The 19,338-nt window shown below is 39.7% G+C and overlaps 1 protein-coding gene across 1 annotated transcript; it reads left to right on the top strand.

The window, feature by feature from the left end:
- Positions 1-773: 773 nt before the first annotated feature.
- On the top strand, positions 774-18,863 carry LOC130329971 (synaptic vesicle glycoprotein 2B-like; the record flags this gene model as incomplete). The annotated part of the gene is given in 12 exon segments (XM_056553557.1): positions 774-954; positions 1,203-1,354; positions 6,035-6,168; positions 10,276-10,365; positions 10,649-10,759; positions 11,445-11,533; positions 11,609-11,773; positions 12,823-12,956; positions 15,302-15,502; positions 16,244-16,428; positions 17,278-17,383; positions 18,835-18,863. Coding segments are annotated over 12 exon segments (1,577 nt in total), but the record flags the coding sequence as incomplete, so codon positions are not given.
- Between the last annotated feature and the right edge of the window lie 475 nt (positions 18,864-19,338).

Genomic DNA, 19,338 nt, shown 5'->3' with positions numbered 1-19,338 from the left:
AGGTATCATTTAATACACTACAGATTTTCAACCGGCGGCAAGTGTTTACTATCCTCGCAGGTGTGATTAGGAAAGATTACATTATGCAATATATGGTAACATAAAGGGTTCTATCACATGTTTTATCTATTTTACTGCAATAAAAGTGCTTATATGGCTCTGTTGATGGAAAAATTAATAAGTTATGACTATTGAAGAGTAGGAAAAGATAGTTATGTTGCAGTGTAGTGTTGCAGATTTTCCAGCACAGACACTGCAGATGCGGAACAAAATTTACAACTACGGACCCCCTGACCCAGATGTGTCAATTTGTTTTTATGGGCAAATCAGAGAGTTTTTATCTGGATAAAACCTGGGCCATTGCCTTTGCATGATTTGGTGCAAATTTGTTACAGCAGATGTATGTGCACATGTGATTTTCCACCTCAATTCCAGATGGGAAACCTGCAGTATTTCTGTCCTATGTACACATACCCTTAATATTAATCAGTTGTGACTTAATTTACTATGTAAGAGTTGGGTGACATAACCTATTTTGCTGCTGCGTATTTTTTTCAGCTGATTTTGCTACCCATTAACTTCAATGGGTAGGAAACTACGCAGCAGAAAATACGCAGCAAAATACAGCACGTGTGACCCTACCCTAACTATTTATGCAGCTATAGGTCACTGTGTGCTTTTAGTTTAAAGGGACATTTGAATATTTTTTACAATGTTTGCTTTGATACATTTCTTTTTCTCTTATGATGCATTCCTTCTCATCCTCATGACAGGATTAATAGTGTACCTTGGGATGATGTGTGGTGCGTTTGTATGGGGAGGATTGGCAGACAGACTAGGGAGGAAGAAATGTCTCACCATATCACTGGCCATCAATGCTGCCTTTTCATTCATATCCTCCTTTGTTCAGGGGTATGGCTTCTTCCTCTTCTGCCGCCTTATTTCTGGATTTGGGTAAGTACAACTTTTCCAATAAATATTTTCTTATAACAAAATAAACTTACTGTATTGTACAGTAGAGGCTGCAGTCTTGAGCAAGATATCTCAGCTCCCCTGGTAGGTATTAAGCAGTATGGTGCGGCGTTAGCTTCTGTACAAACTACCTTCCTAGTTTTATATATGTTCTCGAATATACTGTATGAGCTTTTTTTATTCTTTTTTATTCTTTTTTTTATTTTTTTTATTCTTTTCCCTGATTTTAGTATTGGGGGATCCCTACCTATTGTGTTTGCATATTTCTCCGAATTCCTGTCACGTGAGAAGAGAGGGGAGCATTTGAGCTGGCTTTGTATGTTTTGGATGATTGGCGCAGTCTATGCATCAATAATGGCGTGGAGCATCATTCCTCACTATGGTAAGATGTTTCCCAATTACACTTTAGATCTTTGAAGTGAACCATATTACACTTGTACAGTGGTCTCAAACTGTGGCCAGGGCTGGCCCAAGTCATTGCGCAGCCTAGGTCCAAGAGGGACATATTTCGCCCCCCCCAAAAAAAAAAAAAAAGTAAAATATTGTTCTATTGGCTAGTGCAATTACAATGATACCAAACTTGGATAATTTTTGTTTCATTTTTAGGTTAAAAAAATATAGAAAACTAAAAAAGAAGAAAAAGCATTTGATCAATGCCATGTTCTGACCCCTATAACTTTTTTATTTTCCCACCAAAAAAGCTATGTTAGGGATTATGTTTTGTGCCATGAGCTGAAGTTGTTAACAACTATGTTATTGGCACTCGATTGCTAAGGGCTGCCTAAGGCAGCATTAAGCAATTGCTGATCCACCGAGCCACCTATCTGCAGCCCATGATTTTATGCAGAGCTGCAGATGGGTCCTCTAGACCCCAGGGATTACCGGCATTTAATGTTTAAATGCCGTGATCACTACTGATTATGGCATTTAACCATTTCTGATGTCCGTCAATGCCGGCAGGTGTCAGTTGCTGATAGCAGCAGGGATCTGCTGGTTATGACGCGGACCGAACCCGTGGGCGCGTGTCATATTCTCCACATCCAACCCATGACGTACCCATACGTCATAGGTCAGGAAGGGGTTAAAAATCTTTTCAGATGGCATTTTGCCACCATTGTGAAGGTGCTGCCTGGGTCCAATGGATCCAGCAGGACCCATTGTAGGGCTGGCCCTGACTGTGGTCCTCCAGATGTTGTAAAACTTCAACTTCCAGCATGCTGGGAGTTGAAGTTTTGCAACATCTGGAGGGCCACAGTTTGAGACCACTATACTTGTAGGTATATGCTGTATTGTTTTTATTAACTGAAAGGTAAAGAGATTGAAATAGATTTCAAATAGGAGAGCCGTATCCAGCTGGACATATCGTCTAGTGTTACAGTACATGGCAGCTGTTCGGAAAGTCTTCCAGAATGAGACTCATTTCACAGAGACTATAGAGCAAGATCCCAAGGAGGGACTACCCAATATAATGTCCATATGACCCAAAAAGACGTATGAAAAAGGGTTGTCTTTATGAAAAGGGATCTTTATCTGCACAATTATGGTTTCTGGGACACCATAAAAAATCACTAGTAGCTTATCATTTCCAAACAGTGCTGTCCAAATAGACCTAGAGCTCTGCTCTTATAGACATATATACACACAGCCATCACATTATCAAGTCATGTGACCGCACTGTGTAGAGACACGTTGCCGAAATGCTGAGCCCAGTACAGAGCGGGGATCGCTAATACAGGAAGCCAGAGGCTGCTCTAGACTTTTTGAGGCCTTAGGCAAAACTCGATCGTGAGGCCCCTAACCCCCATACCCTTCCCCCAGCCCAGTGAATGTAAGAGAATGGCGGTGTATGCAGTGTAAGCATCAACACTATTCTGGGGAGCAAGCAGGAGTTTCGTTTAGGGTTTAAATAGATAAAATAATACCTCCACACCAGGACAACATATTACTACTGCTAATACCATCATACTGTTTATATATATATATATATATATATATATATATATATACCACTATGCAGCAACCACACAAGGGACAAATAATTCCACCACACCATGACTATACATTACAACTATATAGTGACTGGATAATACCACCATACTGACACTGAATAAAAACAACTATTACAGACCAGTATCACCAATAACATTACTATATAAGGGACAAATAATTCCACCACACCATGACCACTACTGTTACTATTATATAGTGATTGGATAATACCACCATACTGACACTGAATAAAACCACTATACACAGACCAGTATCACCAATAACATCACTATACAAGGGAAAAATAATTGCATCACACAATGACTACACATTACCACAGTACACAGACAGTAGTCATCCCAGCTCCACACAGGCTCTGCAGACCATATAAGTGAATACATACAGTTACATCAGGTGATGTCTTCTCTGATCGGAGTGGGTCACTTTCCTTTTTCTTCTCCATCCGGCCCAGACCGTCATGTCAATTTCATCCAGCCACAACTCCACAGAACCTGCCAGACAAACATTTTAGTCTCCTTACTTTTTCAGCACCTATAGTGCTCCAAACAGTAATAATAATCCTCATAGTGTCCCACACAGTAAAGTACTCACTTTTGGGTTGGGGAAGAGTAGATTGCACCCCCCATTAGGTAGTTAGGTCACTTCAGCAGGTAGATAGGTCCTTTCACATTGTTTCCCCCATAACACAGGTGCCCAAAGTAGGTAGGTGCCACCTGTAGGAAGTTATTCCCTGTATATAGCGGCCCCTTGTAGGTAGCAGAAGCCTTCTATAAGTATGGAGTTACTTTCTGTAGATAGGTACCCCTCTACATAGTTGCCAGCTGTATAAATTTGCAGTTCCCTGTATATGGTTGCAGTCCCTTGTATATATTATAAGCAGCCCTCATTTAGGCAGTAGCAGCAGCAGCCAAGATAGTGGTCGTAGTAGTTGTAGTAACTCCTTTTAAGTAGCAATAGCAGCCTCCTTTATTAACCCCCTTTTGCTAGTAATAGCAGTCTCCTTACGTGACCCCCTTTAGGTAGTACTAGCAGTCCCCTTTAGTAACCCCCCCTTTAGACAGTAATATTAGTCCCCTTTAGTGACCCCCTTTTGGTAGTAATAGTCCTTTTAGTGACCCCCTTTAGGCAGTAAAAGCAGTCCCCTTAGTGACCCCCTTTAGGTAGTAGAAGCAGTCCCCTTAGTGACCCCCTTTATGTAGTAAAAGCAGTCCTCTTAGTGACCCATTTAGAAAAAAAACAGCAGTCCCCTTAGTGACCTCTTTTAGGTAGTAACAACAGTCCCTTTAGTGACCCCCTTTAGGTAGTAACAACAGTCCCTTTAGTGACCCCCTTTAGGTAGTAACAGCAGTCACCTTTGTGACCCCCCATTAGGTAATAATAGCAGACCATTCAGTGACCCCCTTTAGGCAGCAAATGCAGTCCCCTCAGTGACCCCATTTAGGTAATAATTAGTGTTCAGCACGAATATTCTTAATTCAAATTTTTATTGCGAATATCGGCACTTCGCGATTTCTCAAATATTTAGAATATAAAGCCATATATTCGTAAAAAAATTTCACATGCAAATTTTTATGCAAATTCGTATGAAAATTTTCCATGCAAATAGGGGTCTATCACATAGGTCTATCACATGAGCCTGTTTTTTTTTTTTCACATGCAAATTTGTATGAAAATTTTATGCAAATTTTCCATTCTAATTTTCGCATGGAGAAAAAAGTAAATGAACATAGCGAATATGCGAATTTCGTGAACATAGGAAAAATAATTGTCAATATATTTGCAAAATATCGCAAATTCGAATATGGCCCCTGCTGCTCATTACTAGTAATAATAGCAGCCCCTTCATTACCCCCTTTAGGTAGTAAAAGCAGTCCCCTCAGTGACCCCCTTTAGGTAATAATGGCAGTCCCCTTTGTGACCTCCTTAGGTAATAACAGCAGTCCTCTTTGTGACCCCCTTTAGGTAGAACAAGCACTCCCTATAGGTAGTAGGGGGTAGACCCCTTTAGGAAGCTACAAATACTTATCAGGCTCCCCTGTAGTGTGTCCTCTCTTCTGCTCTGCTCTTCTCTCCTCTGGTCTGAGCTCTGGCGCGTGATGACGTAACTCATGCGCTGGAGCACAGACCGGAGCATAGAAGTAGAGACACTTTGGCCCCTTGCGGCTGTCTGTATGTCGCAGGAAGCCACAAGAGTGATTGACAGGGAGGGGAGCCAATGGCTCTTCGCTCTGTCAATCAGCCAAGTTATGAAACTAACTATGGGCACATCGGTAAGATGCATTTATAGTTAAATGAGTCCCAGACTGGGCTCTGCAGATTGGCAATGAGTACAGTCAGTTAGGCGGCTGCCTAACTCGCCTAATGGAAGAGCCACCTCTGCAGTAGGCTGTGCTCCGGCACAAGAGAGTAAATTATTGACATCTTATGGCCAAAAAGAATTACTGCATCATGGAAACATATGCTGGGAACAAATACTATTACAGGAGATTATGTATTATTATTATTTTTTTTTTTAAATCAACTGGTGCCAGAAAGTTAAAGAGTTTAGCAAATCACTTCTATTAAAAAATCTTAATCCTTCCAGTACTTTTTAGGGGCTATATACTACAGAAGAAATGCTTTTCTTTTTGGACCTCTCTGATGTCATGACCACAGTGCTCTCTGCTGACCTCTGCTGTCCATTTTTGGAACTGTCCAGAGCAGGAGAAAATCCCCATAGCAAACATATGCTGCTCTGGACAGTTCCTAAAATGGACAGCAGAGGTCAGCAGAGAGCACTGTGGTCATGACATCAGAGAAATCCCAAAAGAAAAGCGTTTCCTCTGCAGTATACAGCCAATAAAATGTATTAGAAGGATTAAGATTTTTTAATAGAAGTATTTACAAATCTGTTTAACTTTCTGGCACCAGTGGATTTAAAAAAAAAAAAAAAGTTTTCCAAGGGAGTACCCCTTTAACATTTAGTCATTGAATCAAGTATGAATTGAAGCCTGGTTTACTAGTGATGTAAACCTTGTGCATACCTTGTTGTCAACAATGATTTACTTTTCAGGATGGGGATTCAGTATGGGGACACACTACCATTTCCACAGCTGGAGAGTGTTCGTGGTTATATGTGTTTTTCCCTGCATCGCTTCTATGATTGCTTTGAAGTTTATGCCTGAAAGTCCTCGCTTCTTATTGGAGGTAAATGCAACACATTTTTATTTTTGAACTACCTGCTTTATCTTTTAAGAATATCATTCAAGAGTTTATTTTTATAAGTGCAAAGTATAGCTCAATCTGCATTAATGGGGCTGTCTGGAGGCTCAAAATACATGACAATTCATGTCCAAGATAACATGAATGATTGTACTATTTCATTTCTATTATAAGCTTAAAGGGGTACTCCGGTGAAAAACTTTTTTTTTTTAAATCAACTGGTGTCAGAAAGTTAAACAGATTTGTAAATTACTTCCATTAAAAAATCTTTATCCTTCCTGTACTTATTAGCTGCTGAATACTACAGCGGAAATTCTTTTCTTTTTGAAACACAGAGCTGTCTGCTGACATCATGAGCACAGTGCTCTCTGCGGACATCTCTGTCCATTTTAGGAACTGTCCAGAACAGCATATGTTTGCTATGGGGATTTCCTTTTACTCTGGGCAGTTCCTAAAATGGACAGAGATGTCAGCAGAGAGCACTGTGATCATGATGTCAGCAGACAGCTCTGTTTTTCAAACGGAAAATAATTTCCACTGTAGTATTCAGCAGCTAATAAGTACAGAAAGGATTAAGATTTTTTAGTTGAAGTAATTTACAAATCTGTTTAACTTTCTGGCACCAGTTGATAAAAAAAAAAAAAGTATTTCACCGGAGTTCCCCTTTAAGGGTACTACTGCATATTTTGTGCAGCTGATTTTGCTATCCATTAAAGTCAAATATGCAGCAAAAATATTTAGCAGACCCTGTTCGTGTGAACGTAGCCTCATCGTTTTTCAGAAAGCTCTAACGTGTCATAGCTGGGAGCTGCTGTTCGGGACATTACTGATCCTTGTATATTTCTTGTTTCTTTTTAGCTCTGTTTTAGAATACTACAATACAGGAATTTAGGCGCACTACTGTGGTAGATGTATACAATGACATTGGCTATCCCTCAACACTGATGTTAAAATTGAGACATTAGCCTGAGCCCACACACCAACGCCAAGGTTTCTCAAGTGGCACGGGCCCTAACACTAAACCTACCTGTGCATGATAAGCAAAACCAGGGGCCAGTGGGCAATTACAGCAGCATTAGGTCCGACTCACAGCCTGCTCCCAGATTACCTCCAGTGTGGCTGAGCACACATACAATGGGAGGAGGGAGGCAGACTATGAGACCCACCCAAGTTGGCTGATATGTGTGTCGGCCTCACAGGTGAACCTTAATGCTGCCTTAATAGTAATCAAAGCGCACTAAATGTGGAGTTCATACTCCACCAAGTATAAGATTTAAACAACAACAAAGACGTGGTCTCAAATGGCAGGAGGTGCTCAACCCCAAATGCAGTTGTGCATATATATACTGGGGAGCAGATCCTGCCCTTGTGGTCCGTTGCTAGGGGCGATCCCCAGCATAAAAGTGCCACAATGGCATCCTACACCAGATAAACAGTGTGGATGTGTAACATATAGAGTAATACAATAATACAGGAATTTAGGTGCACTACAGTGGTAGATGTAAAGCTCTGTTTTAGTGTAGATATGAAGAAATGAAGAAATGAAGTATAGTTATGTATCTGTAATGTCCAGGGGGAAAAAAAAGAGTCTAATATTGAAGAAAACCTCTCACATTAAAAATGCAGTGCAATCCACAGGGAGCGTACTACAGAGCAGGAGTTGCTAAGCAGACTGATCTATTATTTTGTAGGAAAAGTTCCTGGATAACTATGTGTATATATATATATATATATATATATATATATATATAATGTAAACCAGTCTCTCTATATGACTTACAGCTCTCTCTATGTGCACACTTATACACAGATGGCTGTCATTTATAGAATAGGTCTGCCCACATTACTACTACGGTACTTCATGACTTCGTGAACTTTTTCTAATATCAATGTGCTCAGCATCTCTTGCTTCATAACATGCTGAATGCAGTTTGGACTGGATGCACAATGTGACAGGTTTTCTTGAAATGCAAATGCACCATGAAAACTCATAAATCTATGATTAAGGTCCCTGCTGGCCGAAACATGTCAGATCCGTCTGTGTTGTGTGGACTAAGGTTTTAATGATTATAATAAAAGATAAGTTTTAAGGAACCTCTCTCCGCAGGATCATTCCTTCTTCATGGTTAATGACTTTCTAATGGGGTCAGACAGACTAAGTGGTGAAAATTGGGATTTAAAGGAGTGTTCCTGATGCCCGGTTCAGACATTCTTGTACTGATATGTTTTATACTCCAGGAACACCAAAAATAAAAATGTAAACAATTACAAATGTGGTGCTCACGAGGAGGATGGAAGCAGTAGTACAGGGCAGCTGAGGGTAATAGTACTAGTAGTACCTCTAACAAAGTTGTTTGTATTCATGGTAGCTTTGGTGTCTGGTTAAACCTATTATGTCCTCTTTTGTTACTTCCAACTTTTGTAATTTATAAACTGTACAACAAAGAAAGTCCTTGACACTGAGGTAAAGTATAGTGAGGTGTCTGTGTACTGATGTACCCATGATAGTATGTGTGAATAATTTGATCCAGACATACGGTATGTATAAACTTGTAAACAGAAACAATATTTACTGAAAATCCTCTGTGCGCACACCAAAATAATGCAAACTCATTACAGCATTGGTTACCGTGGTAGCAGAAATATTGTCTTTAATTACACTCTAAGCACTTCCATTGTTGCTATGGGAGATACATAGTCCAGTTAAGGTACATTCTAATGTAGGGGATCTTTATAGCTTAGGGACTATTTAGTAGACATTTACTCACATTTAGTTGTTCTATGATTCCGTATCATAGGAGGTAAGGCGAAAAGGTTGTGACCTGAATGGCACAGGAAGCCCACAAAGAGTCCAGTGATGGCAGAAGAGCACTTGTACAGCTCCTGTTTCTTTTGTCTTAGAGACAATCCCCCCTCTTAGAGCAGGAAAACCAATGTAGAAGCAGATACCCTTTCAGTGTGTATGGGAGACAGTTCTTGGGTTATACACCTTCTTAATGTCAACAATGTTGTTGTTTTCTGTGATTGACCCAGAGCTCACTCAACTTGGCAGCAATTTGAAAGAGTTACAAACTTCTCAGGCAGGGCCAGGGCTACCTATTTCAGACTGGTTCCAGCCCACTTAGGGGAAAGCGTATGCACATGTGAAACAATGTAAGGACAATAATGTTCTGTTTGAGTATCGTGAGTAAACAAGTTTAACTCATGATACTCGAACAGAACATTATTGCCAAGATACATTATACAGCCACACTACAACCCTTATTCTACCCCTGCTACTAAATGGGTACCGGGACACTTCAAAAGCTCCCCTTGTTAGGTACACACCTAGCTTTCCCTGAAATTATTATTTGAATAAAATACAAATATATTTCAAGGCAGATTTATTCTTCAAAGGGTTTAAAATGCAATGGGAACAGAAGTGCTGGGTGTTTAAAAATGGCCTCTGAGACAATCCTTTGAGATACAGTCCAATAAAGAAATTAGAAACTGTTGAAAAACATTACAACTGATTTATAAATATAGTGGGAATTTATTTTATTGGAGTGGGTTTAGTTCGTGCCATAGCATACATAGAAAGACAAAAAGGTACCCGTACTGACCGCGAGGAAAAAGCAGACCGACTTCGATGGCATCTCAGACAGATCCGACTTCAGGCTGACAGCAGGGCGCTCAGAGTGGAGACGACTGCCGGCAAAGTTTCGCGCAGATCGCGCTTCTTCCGGCCTCGTACGAGGCCGGAAGAAGCACGATCTGCTTGGAACTTTGCCTGCAGTCGCCTCCACTCTGAGCGCCATGCTGTCAGTCTGAAGTCGGATCTGTTCGAGATGCCATAGAAGTCGGTCTGCTGTTTCCTCACGGTGAGTGCGGGTACCTTTTTGTCTTTCTATGTATGCTATTGAGTGACTTCAGGTTTCTTGGTTCCCAGCACCTCCGGACCCACAGGCATCAGGACTGCATGTTGCCACAGTGACAGAATGCTAGCCTCCACAGTATATGCTGACATAATTGGTCTTTCTCCACAGCAGTGCCCTCTAGCTTGTGTTAGTTAGTTAGTTAGCGCTGTCATTGCTGACTTGGGTTTTCTTACAGACTGGTAAACATGATGAAGCTTGGATGATTCTAAAGAAGGTTCATGACACCAATATGAGAGCCAAGGGAGAACCGGAAAAAGTTTTTACAGTAAGAGTTAATCTTTGACAATTTCTAGTACACTTTTGTTTGTTGTAGTTGTAGTTTGTTGTACTTTATGATATAACATAATAAACATATTATATTGGCCTACAGTAGGGTCTATATATAATCCCAATGTGTAATTTACTCTTTGATATTGTATCCTGGCTGTACACAACTAACTAAAGCCCCAAAGTTAAGTATTAATGCCTAGTTGGCAGATAAAGGGCACTACATGTAAGACCATGTCTTCTCCTGTACAAAGAACAATTTCCTTTTTCTTATTTTCTAGGTTTCCCATATTAAGACACCGAAACAAGTTGATGAGTTTATTGAAATTCAGAGTTCCACTGGGACATGGTTTCAGCGCTGGCTGGTCAGGGTCATGACAGTTGTCAAGCAGGTATGTTGTGAAATAACTTATTCATAATAAATCATATATGTCTTATAATCCTTATAAACCTTATGGGAGAGAAAAAGCAACAATAAAGCTCTCGTCATATCCCGTCCTCCTATCCTGACCTCATATCCCCTCCTCATATCCCGACCTCATATCTCATCTTTCTATCTCGTCCTCATATTCCAACCTCCTGACCTCATTTCCGGCCCACATATCCCAATCTCACATCTGTCCTTACATCTAGTCATCACATCTAGTCCTTTAATCCCATCTTCCCATCCTCAGCTCATATTCCAACACCCGCACTATTTTCTGCACCTGCTTGCAGGACAGTCGGCAGGATGTTTCAAAGTCCCAGCAATCTCTGCAGCCCGATAGTGATGCGATTAGAAAATGCACCAAATGTACTATAGACTTGCTTTGGACTCGTAAATAATATCCGCCCCTTGCAAATGGAAGTGGGTTATAGTTAGTTAACTATATTTTTACTTGACATATAAGTATCATGTGTACGATGTTTCATCAAAATTACTTCAGCCATTTGGAAGTTATGCAGGAACATACAAACATACATACACACATGAAGTTTTATATACATAGAATATTCTATTTACTAAACAAATAGTTATTCTGATATTGGAGGAGGATGTCTACTTGGTCTATAATTAATTCTCTCTTTTTGCTGTAGGTATGGGAGAGCATACTGTTCTGCTTTTCTGGCCAGTACAGGAAAAACACAATATTTCTGGCAGTGGTTTGGTTTACTATGTCCTTAAGGTAACTTTTTTTTTTCATTGTCACTCCTCTAATTTGAGCAGTGTTCTCAGAATGTCTACTTTTCATGTTCTGCAGCTACTATGGTCTTACGGTCTGGTTTCCTGATACAATTCGGTACATACAAGATGAAGAGTATGCAAGCAGAGTTAAAAGATTTGAGAATGAACATGTCAAGAACTTTGTATTCAATTTTACCCTTGAAAACCAAATACACATCGATGGGACCTATTACAATGACAAGTAAGTTACAGGATTTGTCCCTTGATGGCTAAATTTATACCTTTTAGTTTTGCCTGCATATATTATACAGAAGAGCTAATTCCCCCAATTAAGTTGTAAAAAACAGGACCTGTTTAGGTGCAGTGTAAGCTTATTATTAATAATTTGTTTATTTATTCATTAATTATTTGATTTATTTGTTTGTTAGTATCTGTAAAAGATGCACATGAGGATTTCCTGGCATTTACATCTTTGACTTGCACAGCTCTCATAAAAAACATCTTTAAAACCAATCTAAATGTACAGGATTCTATATTTTCAGGGTTCAATATACAGCAAAAACATGAATGTCTCCTCTTTCTTTATGTCCTGTAAAACTGTCCAGGAGAGCCTTGCCATTTGTATTGTTTAAGCTACACTGCCATCTAGTGGCAATAAGGCAGAATGTTATGTGTCCAAAATATAAAAACAGAGGGAATTTATTGTTTAGTATTAAAATGTACGTGAGCCAAATTTAATAGATGGTCGCACGACATTTGATACATTTTGCACATATACATATTTCTTGAAATTTCATTTCAGTACATCATTTTCTATGGTTTACTCGCTGAGCAAAATGTAACAACTTTTCACTTTTCACAATTAAAAAAAGTTTAAACACAATTATAAGTCACCCCCCCCCCCCATAGTACTGATGTTACTAATATCAGATTTTTGTATTTATTAATTTGTTTTTGGTGTGTGTGTGTGTGTGTGTGTGTGTGGGGGGGGGGGGGGGTGTGTGTGTGGGGGGGGGGGGGGGGGGGTCACAAGCAAACAGTAGTAGTAATATAATGCTCATGTCCTGTTATATGGCCCTAGCATACTAACACAGTGTAGTGAACAATGTATAAAACTTACAGTTCAAAAGATTGAAGATTACAAAAGGTATAACATTGTGTTTGTACATACTTGTATTTTTATGGCACAAGGTATTTCATCACACAGGTATTTAAAGCTTCTTCACATTCATTTTAAACATTAGTACTTTCCTTCCATCAATTCATGTATTATTTTTCATTTTTTTTAAGGTTCTATAAGATGAAGTTCAAATATGTCACCTTTGAGGACTGTGTCTTTGATGAATGCTACTTTGAGGATGTTACTTCAACAGGCACCATCTTTAAGAACTGTACCATCAAATATTCATATTTTCACAATACAGGTAAGATATAATAATGTCTTTAGTTTGAAGAAATGTCTAGAAGAAAGACATCATGCTCCTTGCTGAATGCCACTCTGTTTCTGTACATGGAAGTTCATGAAGGGCTTCTCTGGGAAATAAGGAAAAGGAAATAATAAAAAATAAATTAGTCTATATTGCCATAACGATGTTAATAAATAATTTGTGCTATTTATTCCTGCATGTCTTGTCTAGGTGTTAATAGTTTATTCAAAATGTCCGCTATCACATTAATAGAAGGAAACAATCTATCCTAGCAGCAGGCCCGATTGATGTCAGCGGTCCGTACTTCTCTGCTGGTCACTCATTAGCACATTACACTATAGTATATTGGGTTAAATGTAGGTTTTGGAATGCTATTTATTTTGCTATAGCTGTCTCTTTATGTACTCTTTTCAGCATTATCTTGAAGACACATAGATAGAGTGGAGGCAGAACTTTGCTGATCATAGGGTATAATATTGGGATATAGGTATATATGCATCCAGCCATCCAGCATCCTTGATTTATCCCAATATAATTAAATATAATGTGCTAATGAGTGACAGAGCAAGGAGGGTGGCTTATCTCGTGCTCTGATTCATGACACAGTCTATTTAGCTGTGTGGTAGTACAGTACACCGACAATGTGTGTGGATTTGCTGTGCTACCCAACCGGTTTGACTCTGGGCCATGCCCAGGAGCAGGGACTGAGTACCTTCTACCCAGTGGAACCTGAACTTCAAATGCTAGAGGGTACTAGATCCCTTCACATGCACGGGCCTGATGTGGATAGCAGCTATCTCAGTAGATCAGATGTTCCAGAAGGTGGCACTAGTCTATTAGGCAAGTAAGCACAATCAACTGGCCAGGTCAATTACAAAGTGTAACAGTACCCTAGCAACAGGCAGATGTGGAGTAAATAATAGGCTAGAATGTTAAGGCAAGTAGCACAGGTTCAGAGTCAACAATCCTGGTTGACAACAGGATAGACGATACAGTACAGGAAAAATCAGATGGAGACAAGGAGACAGGTCAATAAACAGAGAAGCTGGATCTGAAACAGAACACTGTCACGAATGGACACCAGGAACCACAACAATGCTCAGGCACTAAGGAAAGGGCAGATCAGGCTTACATAGATGTTAGAGAGCTGTGATAGGAAGGAGACAGATTTTGGTGCTGTGCCCTGCCCCTTCACATCAAGGCTGTCCAAACATGCACCTTAGTGACAGGTCGAGGAACTCGCATAGCAGCAGCTGCACAGCACAGAGTAGGACACAGAGCAGGACCCAGTCTGTAGTGTTATGTGAGAGTATGCCAACAGAAGCTGACCGCCAAAGTCACAGACAGGTTGTGAATAATCTGTACACTACCCTCAGACAGTGAGTAGTAAATAATAAAAGGTATTTGGGAACATCTTTATAGTAATATATATTAATGTATTTAAATGGGCATTGACATTTTAAAAACATTTTTATATATTTAGATAATAATATGTGTATGTTTTAAATATACATTAGTTAAACAAATGTGTACATTTTTTGATAAAAAAGGGATCTATACTTCTTATCACTAGTGGTCCCTCCACTGCCATAGCACTGTCTTGTCCCTGCAGCTATTATTGGTCTGTTTTGTCTGGCAGCTGTGCTGAGACTAAATACAGGAAGTGTGGGCGATACAAGCAGGGCTCTGTGCATGCTCCTAGCTTGTCAATCAGCCTACTCTGTGAGCTGGCGGCATGTTACAGAGCCTCAGTGCATAGAGCAGCCAGGATGTTTCATTTTAGTAATAATTTAGTATTTTTGTGGGAATGTTGCAGATTGTCACAGAATATTTCCCTAGTGGGAAATCTGTATCAAATCTACAGTTCCAAATATGATTGGCATGTCTGCTCCTGCAACCTTGTCCATGAGGCATCTCTTGTCCATGACTCATGGACAAGACTGATGCTGCTGCAGGGCTGGTTAGTGTCCCAGTAGGTATGTTGACCCCTAGTGGTGGGAATTTCAGGAGCCGTTTTCTTTATTAAAGCTTAACATTTTTTGAAACAATCATATTGCACATTTTCATCAGTAACACCATATAAAAAGTTTTTGGATCTGAAAGTGCTCATTTAACTATTTACCTGCCCTATGGATACATTGGAACAAAGATTTGTATCTTTGTGATTCACAATCAAAGCAATTGTATTACCCGTTGTAATTTCACTGACAGATCTCTTGGTACAATTCCACATAATCAGAGATTGTAAAATACAAGGGAATACAGAAATCCTACTGTATATTGTATGGTAAGTGCTGACATCTGTTGTGATGCTTATGGCTGTCCATGTGTTGCTTACACAGATCTTCATGAGCACAGATTCATTGACTGCACACTAATAAACAGCACATTCTCTAATCATAAAGAAGACTGTGATATTGACTTTGAAGAAGACAATGATTTTCTGATTTACCTGGTTAGTTTTCTTGGAAGCTTATCGGTATTACCTGGAAATATTATCTCCGCTCTCCTTATGGACAAAATTGGAAGAATAAAAATGATAGGTGAGTATCCAGGGTGATCTCTAATTTTCTGAAACAAAGATCTTGTTGTGCTAGACACCATAAGGAAATCATTACAGATTACCCGAAATGGTATCAGTTATTATGCCCATAGTGACACCTGCACAATTTTCTAAAAACCAGGAATGGCATAATCTTGCACTATTACAATAAAATCTCTTTAAAAAGATCACCAAAAATTGCACTAAAAAAGTAGACATTTATGGTGGTGGTCTTCTCAAAGAAAATGACAACTGTGAAAAATGGTGGGTGGTAGCCTGAAAATAAGTCACACAAAATCGGGTCAGGATTAGGAGGTTGTCTTCTCAAAGAGGTGGTTAAATTTCTGGGAGTTTTGTGATGATTTTGTGCAAATCTTGACTAAACTGTAATTGTAGGACCTTTGGTGTTGTATTGGTAACATGTCAAAGGTCCTGCAGGGTCCCAGAGAAGAGAAAGAGAAGAGCCAGGAAATACAAGGATGGGGGGGGGGGGGCAGTGTGTGAAACAGGAGAGAACCATGGCAATCAGGGAGACCAGTCTGTGATCGAGGGGAGACCATGGTTGTTTGTCTGAAAACTAACACGACTGGTTTGTAAATGTTGCAGTTGGTGTCTTTGTTTTGGTTGTATGTATCACAGCAAAATCCAGTAGGTAAATAAGCAGGGATTAACTTTGGTAAAATCTTTTTCCAGGACATTTTCTCTCCATTCTTATAACTTTTAATCTTTTGTTCGCCTACAGCTGGGTCCATGCTGATCTCGGCAGTTTGCTGTTTCTTCCTCTTCTTCGGAAGCAGTGAATCCGCAATGATTGGCTGGCAGTGCCTTTTCTGTGGCACCAGTATAGCAGCATGGAATGCTCTCGATGTTATTACAGTGGAGCTTTACCCTACAAATAAAAGGTACTATAATGCTTCCTGTGTTCATGTGAGTGACTCAACTAATGTTTTATACCAATCATACATATTATATGAAATATGGTGGGGAAGAGCTAAAGAACATATATTTATGACCTTCTGTAGAAATCCAAGTGAGTACACCCCTAAGTGGAAATGTCCATATTGGCCCAATTATTCATTTTTCCTCCCCGATGCCATGTGATGGGAGCAGGTGTCTCAAATATGGTGTTATCACTCTCACACTCTCTAATACTGGTTTCTGGAAATTCAACGTGGCTCCTCATGGCAAATAACTTGCTGAGGATGTGAAAAAAAGATTTGTTACTGTGCATAAAGATGTCCTAGGCTATGAGATGATTGCCCAGACCCTAAAATTGAGCTGCAGCACAGTGGGCAAGACCATACAGCAGTTTCACAGAACAGGCTCCCCTCATAACATGCCTCACTATGGTCCAACAAAGAAGTTGAGTGCACATGCTCAGCATAATTACCAGAGGTTGTCTTTGGGAAATAGGTGTTTGAATGCTGCTAGCATTGATGCAAAGGTTGAAGGCGTGGGTGGGTTATCCTGTCAATGCCTAGACCATACGCCACACACTGCATCAAATTGGTCTTCATAGCTGTCATCCTAGAAGGAAGTCTCTTCTAAAGATGATGCACACGAAAGCCTGCAAACAGTTTTCTGAAGACAAGCAGACTAAGGATTGGAACATGTCCTGTGGTTCGATGAGACTAAGATAACTACAGTTTATTGAGGGAACCATGAATGTCAACAATGTACTGTGACATACTGAAGCAAAGCATGGTACCCTCCCCTTGGAGACTAGGCCACAGGGCAGTATTGTAACATGATAACAAACCCAAACACTCCTCTAAGATGACCGCTGCCATGCTAAAGAAGCTGAAGGTAAAGGTGATGGACTGGCCCAGCATGTCTCCAGACCTAAACCTTATTGAGCATGTGGGACATCATCAAATGGAAGGTGAGGGAGGTCCATTAGCTCCATGATGTTGTCATGATGGAGTGAAAGAGGACTCCAGTAAATACCTGTGAGGCTCTGGGGAACTTTATGCCCAAGAGGCTTAAGGCAGTGCAGGAAAATAATGGTGGCCACACGAAATATTGACACTTTAGGAGAGATTTATCAAAACTTGTGCAGAGGAAAAGTTGCCCATAGCAACCAATCGTATTGCTTCTTTCATTTTTAAAAGGTCCTGTGCAAAATTAACGAAGCAATCTAATTGGTTGCTATGGCCAACTTTTCCTCTGCACAGGTTTTAATAAATCTGCCTTTTTGGGCACAATTTAAACACCTTCACTTAGGAGTATACTCCCTTTTGTTGCCAAGGTTTAAACATTAATGGATGTGTGTTGAGTTATTTTAAAGAGAAAGAAACAGTAAACACTAATGTACAGGCTGTGCATAAAAATGAGGGGTGTACTAACTTAAGTGAGTATATATATATATATATATATATATATATATATATCTCCAAAGAGAAAGAAGCGGCACTCCAAAGTAGCATAAAATAAGCATAGTTTATTCACCCATCGTGATACAGTGCTAAGTTTTGGTCTTCACAATGAGACCTTTCTTAAGCTTGAGAAAGGTCTCATTGTGAAGACCGAAACATAGCACTGTACCACGATGGGTGAATAAACTATGCTTATTTTATGCTACTTTGGAGTGCCGCTTCTTTCTCTTTGGATGTGAAGTTCATGGGGCATTGAGTCCTGTCCCCAGAAGCTGAGCACCCACCTGGACCTGGAGTTCTGGACACAGTGACGGTTCCTTCCCAGGCATTCTATTATATATATATATATATATATATATATATAATGCAAAGGAGGGATTTAACTACAGTGTATTTAATGTGTAGAAGGAGGGATTTAATCACAGTGTATTTAATGTGTAGAAGGAGGGATTTAATCACACCATACATACAAGATTCAAATATCAGCCGCTCAATGGTTAACATATTCCACAAAACAGTACTGTGTAAGAACTTTGCATAGACCCAAATAGACATAGGTAATATGAATACACAGGAACATATATTAAGTATTGTAGAGCTCATAAGAGGAAACTGCCATAATGCAATGCTTTTGAGAACTTCTACTGGAGCAAAACTCTGCATAGACCCACATAAGCATGGATATGGTAAATGTACATGGCAAGATACATATTTAGTGATGCAGAGGAGACCCGGTGCACAATTATTATTGAGCTACAGAGTCCAGGTAGCTCCCACTATGGAGATCGAGATTATACAGGATCCTTGTGTCTGCACACTGCTTCGTGCATATGGTAGTCACAGCTCAGGTCCCGTGCATAGCCAGAGTCGGTATGTGCCGCTCTTTTAAGCCAGACCTTTCCCTATGTATATGTCGTTTGAGTATTGTATTATCTGTATCTTTGGTTCTCTTTATCAGGGAGATCTGCAACATCAATATTTACTCAGGTACCTTGTGTCAAAGTCTGTGGAAATATTCTATTATCTGGTTTCAACCTCCTTATGCTGCCGGATCAGATTAGCCCTGCTCTTCACTAGCTGTATCTTATGTAGGATGATAAGAGACAATCCTGAAGACATCAATGAATTACTTTTATTGGTCAAATCCAAAAGTCTATAGTTAAATGAGGCCAAATAGTTTAAAGATCTCTGTGGTCACTACCAAATTACTGTACTATACTATAAATAGGTAAAATAAATGAAAATTAGGTAAATAATTCACTTTAAAGGGGTATTCCAGGAAAAAAAAATACTTTTTTTTTTTATATCAACTGGCTCCACAAAGTTAAACAGATTTGTAAATGACTTCTATAAAAAAATCTCAATCCTTCCAGAAGTTATCAGCTGCTGAAGTTGACTTGTTCTTTCTTGTCTGACAACAGTGCTCTCTGCTGACAGCTCTGCTTGTCTCAGGAACTGTCCA

Source organism: Hyla sarda, unplaced genomic scaffold (genome assembly GCF_029499605.1).
Source record: "Hyla sarda isolate aHylSar1 unplaced genomic scaffold, aHylSar1.hap1 scaffold_3275, whole genome shotgun sequence".
Taxonomy (NCBI): Eukaryota; Metazoa; Chordata; class Amphibia; order Anura; family Hylidae; genus Hyla; species Hyla sarda.
The sequence above is the reverse complement of the archived record's forward strand: the minus strand, read 5'-3'. Positions and strand labels throughout refer to the sequence as shown.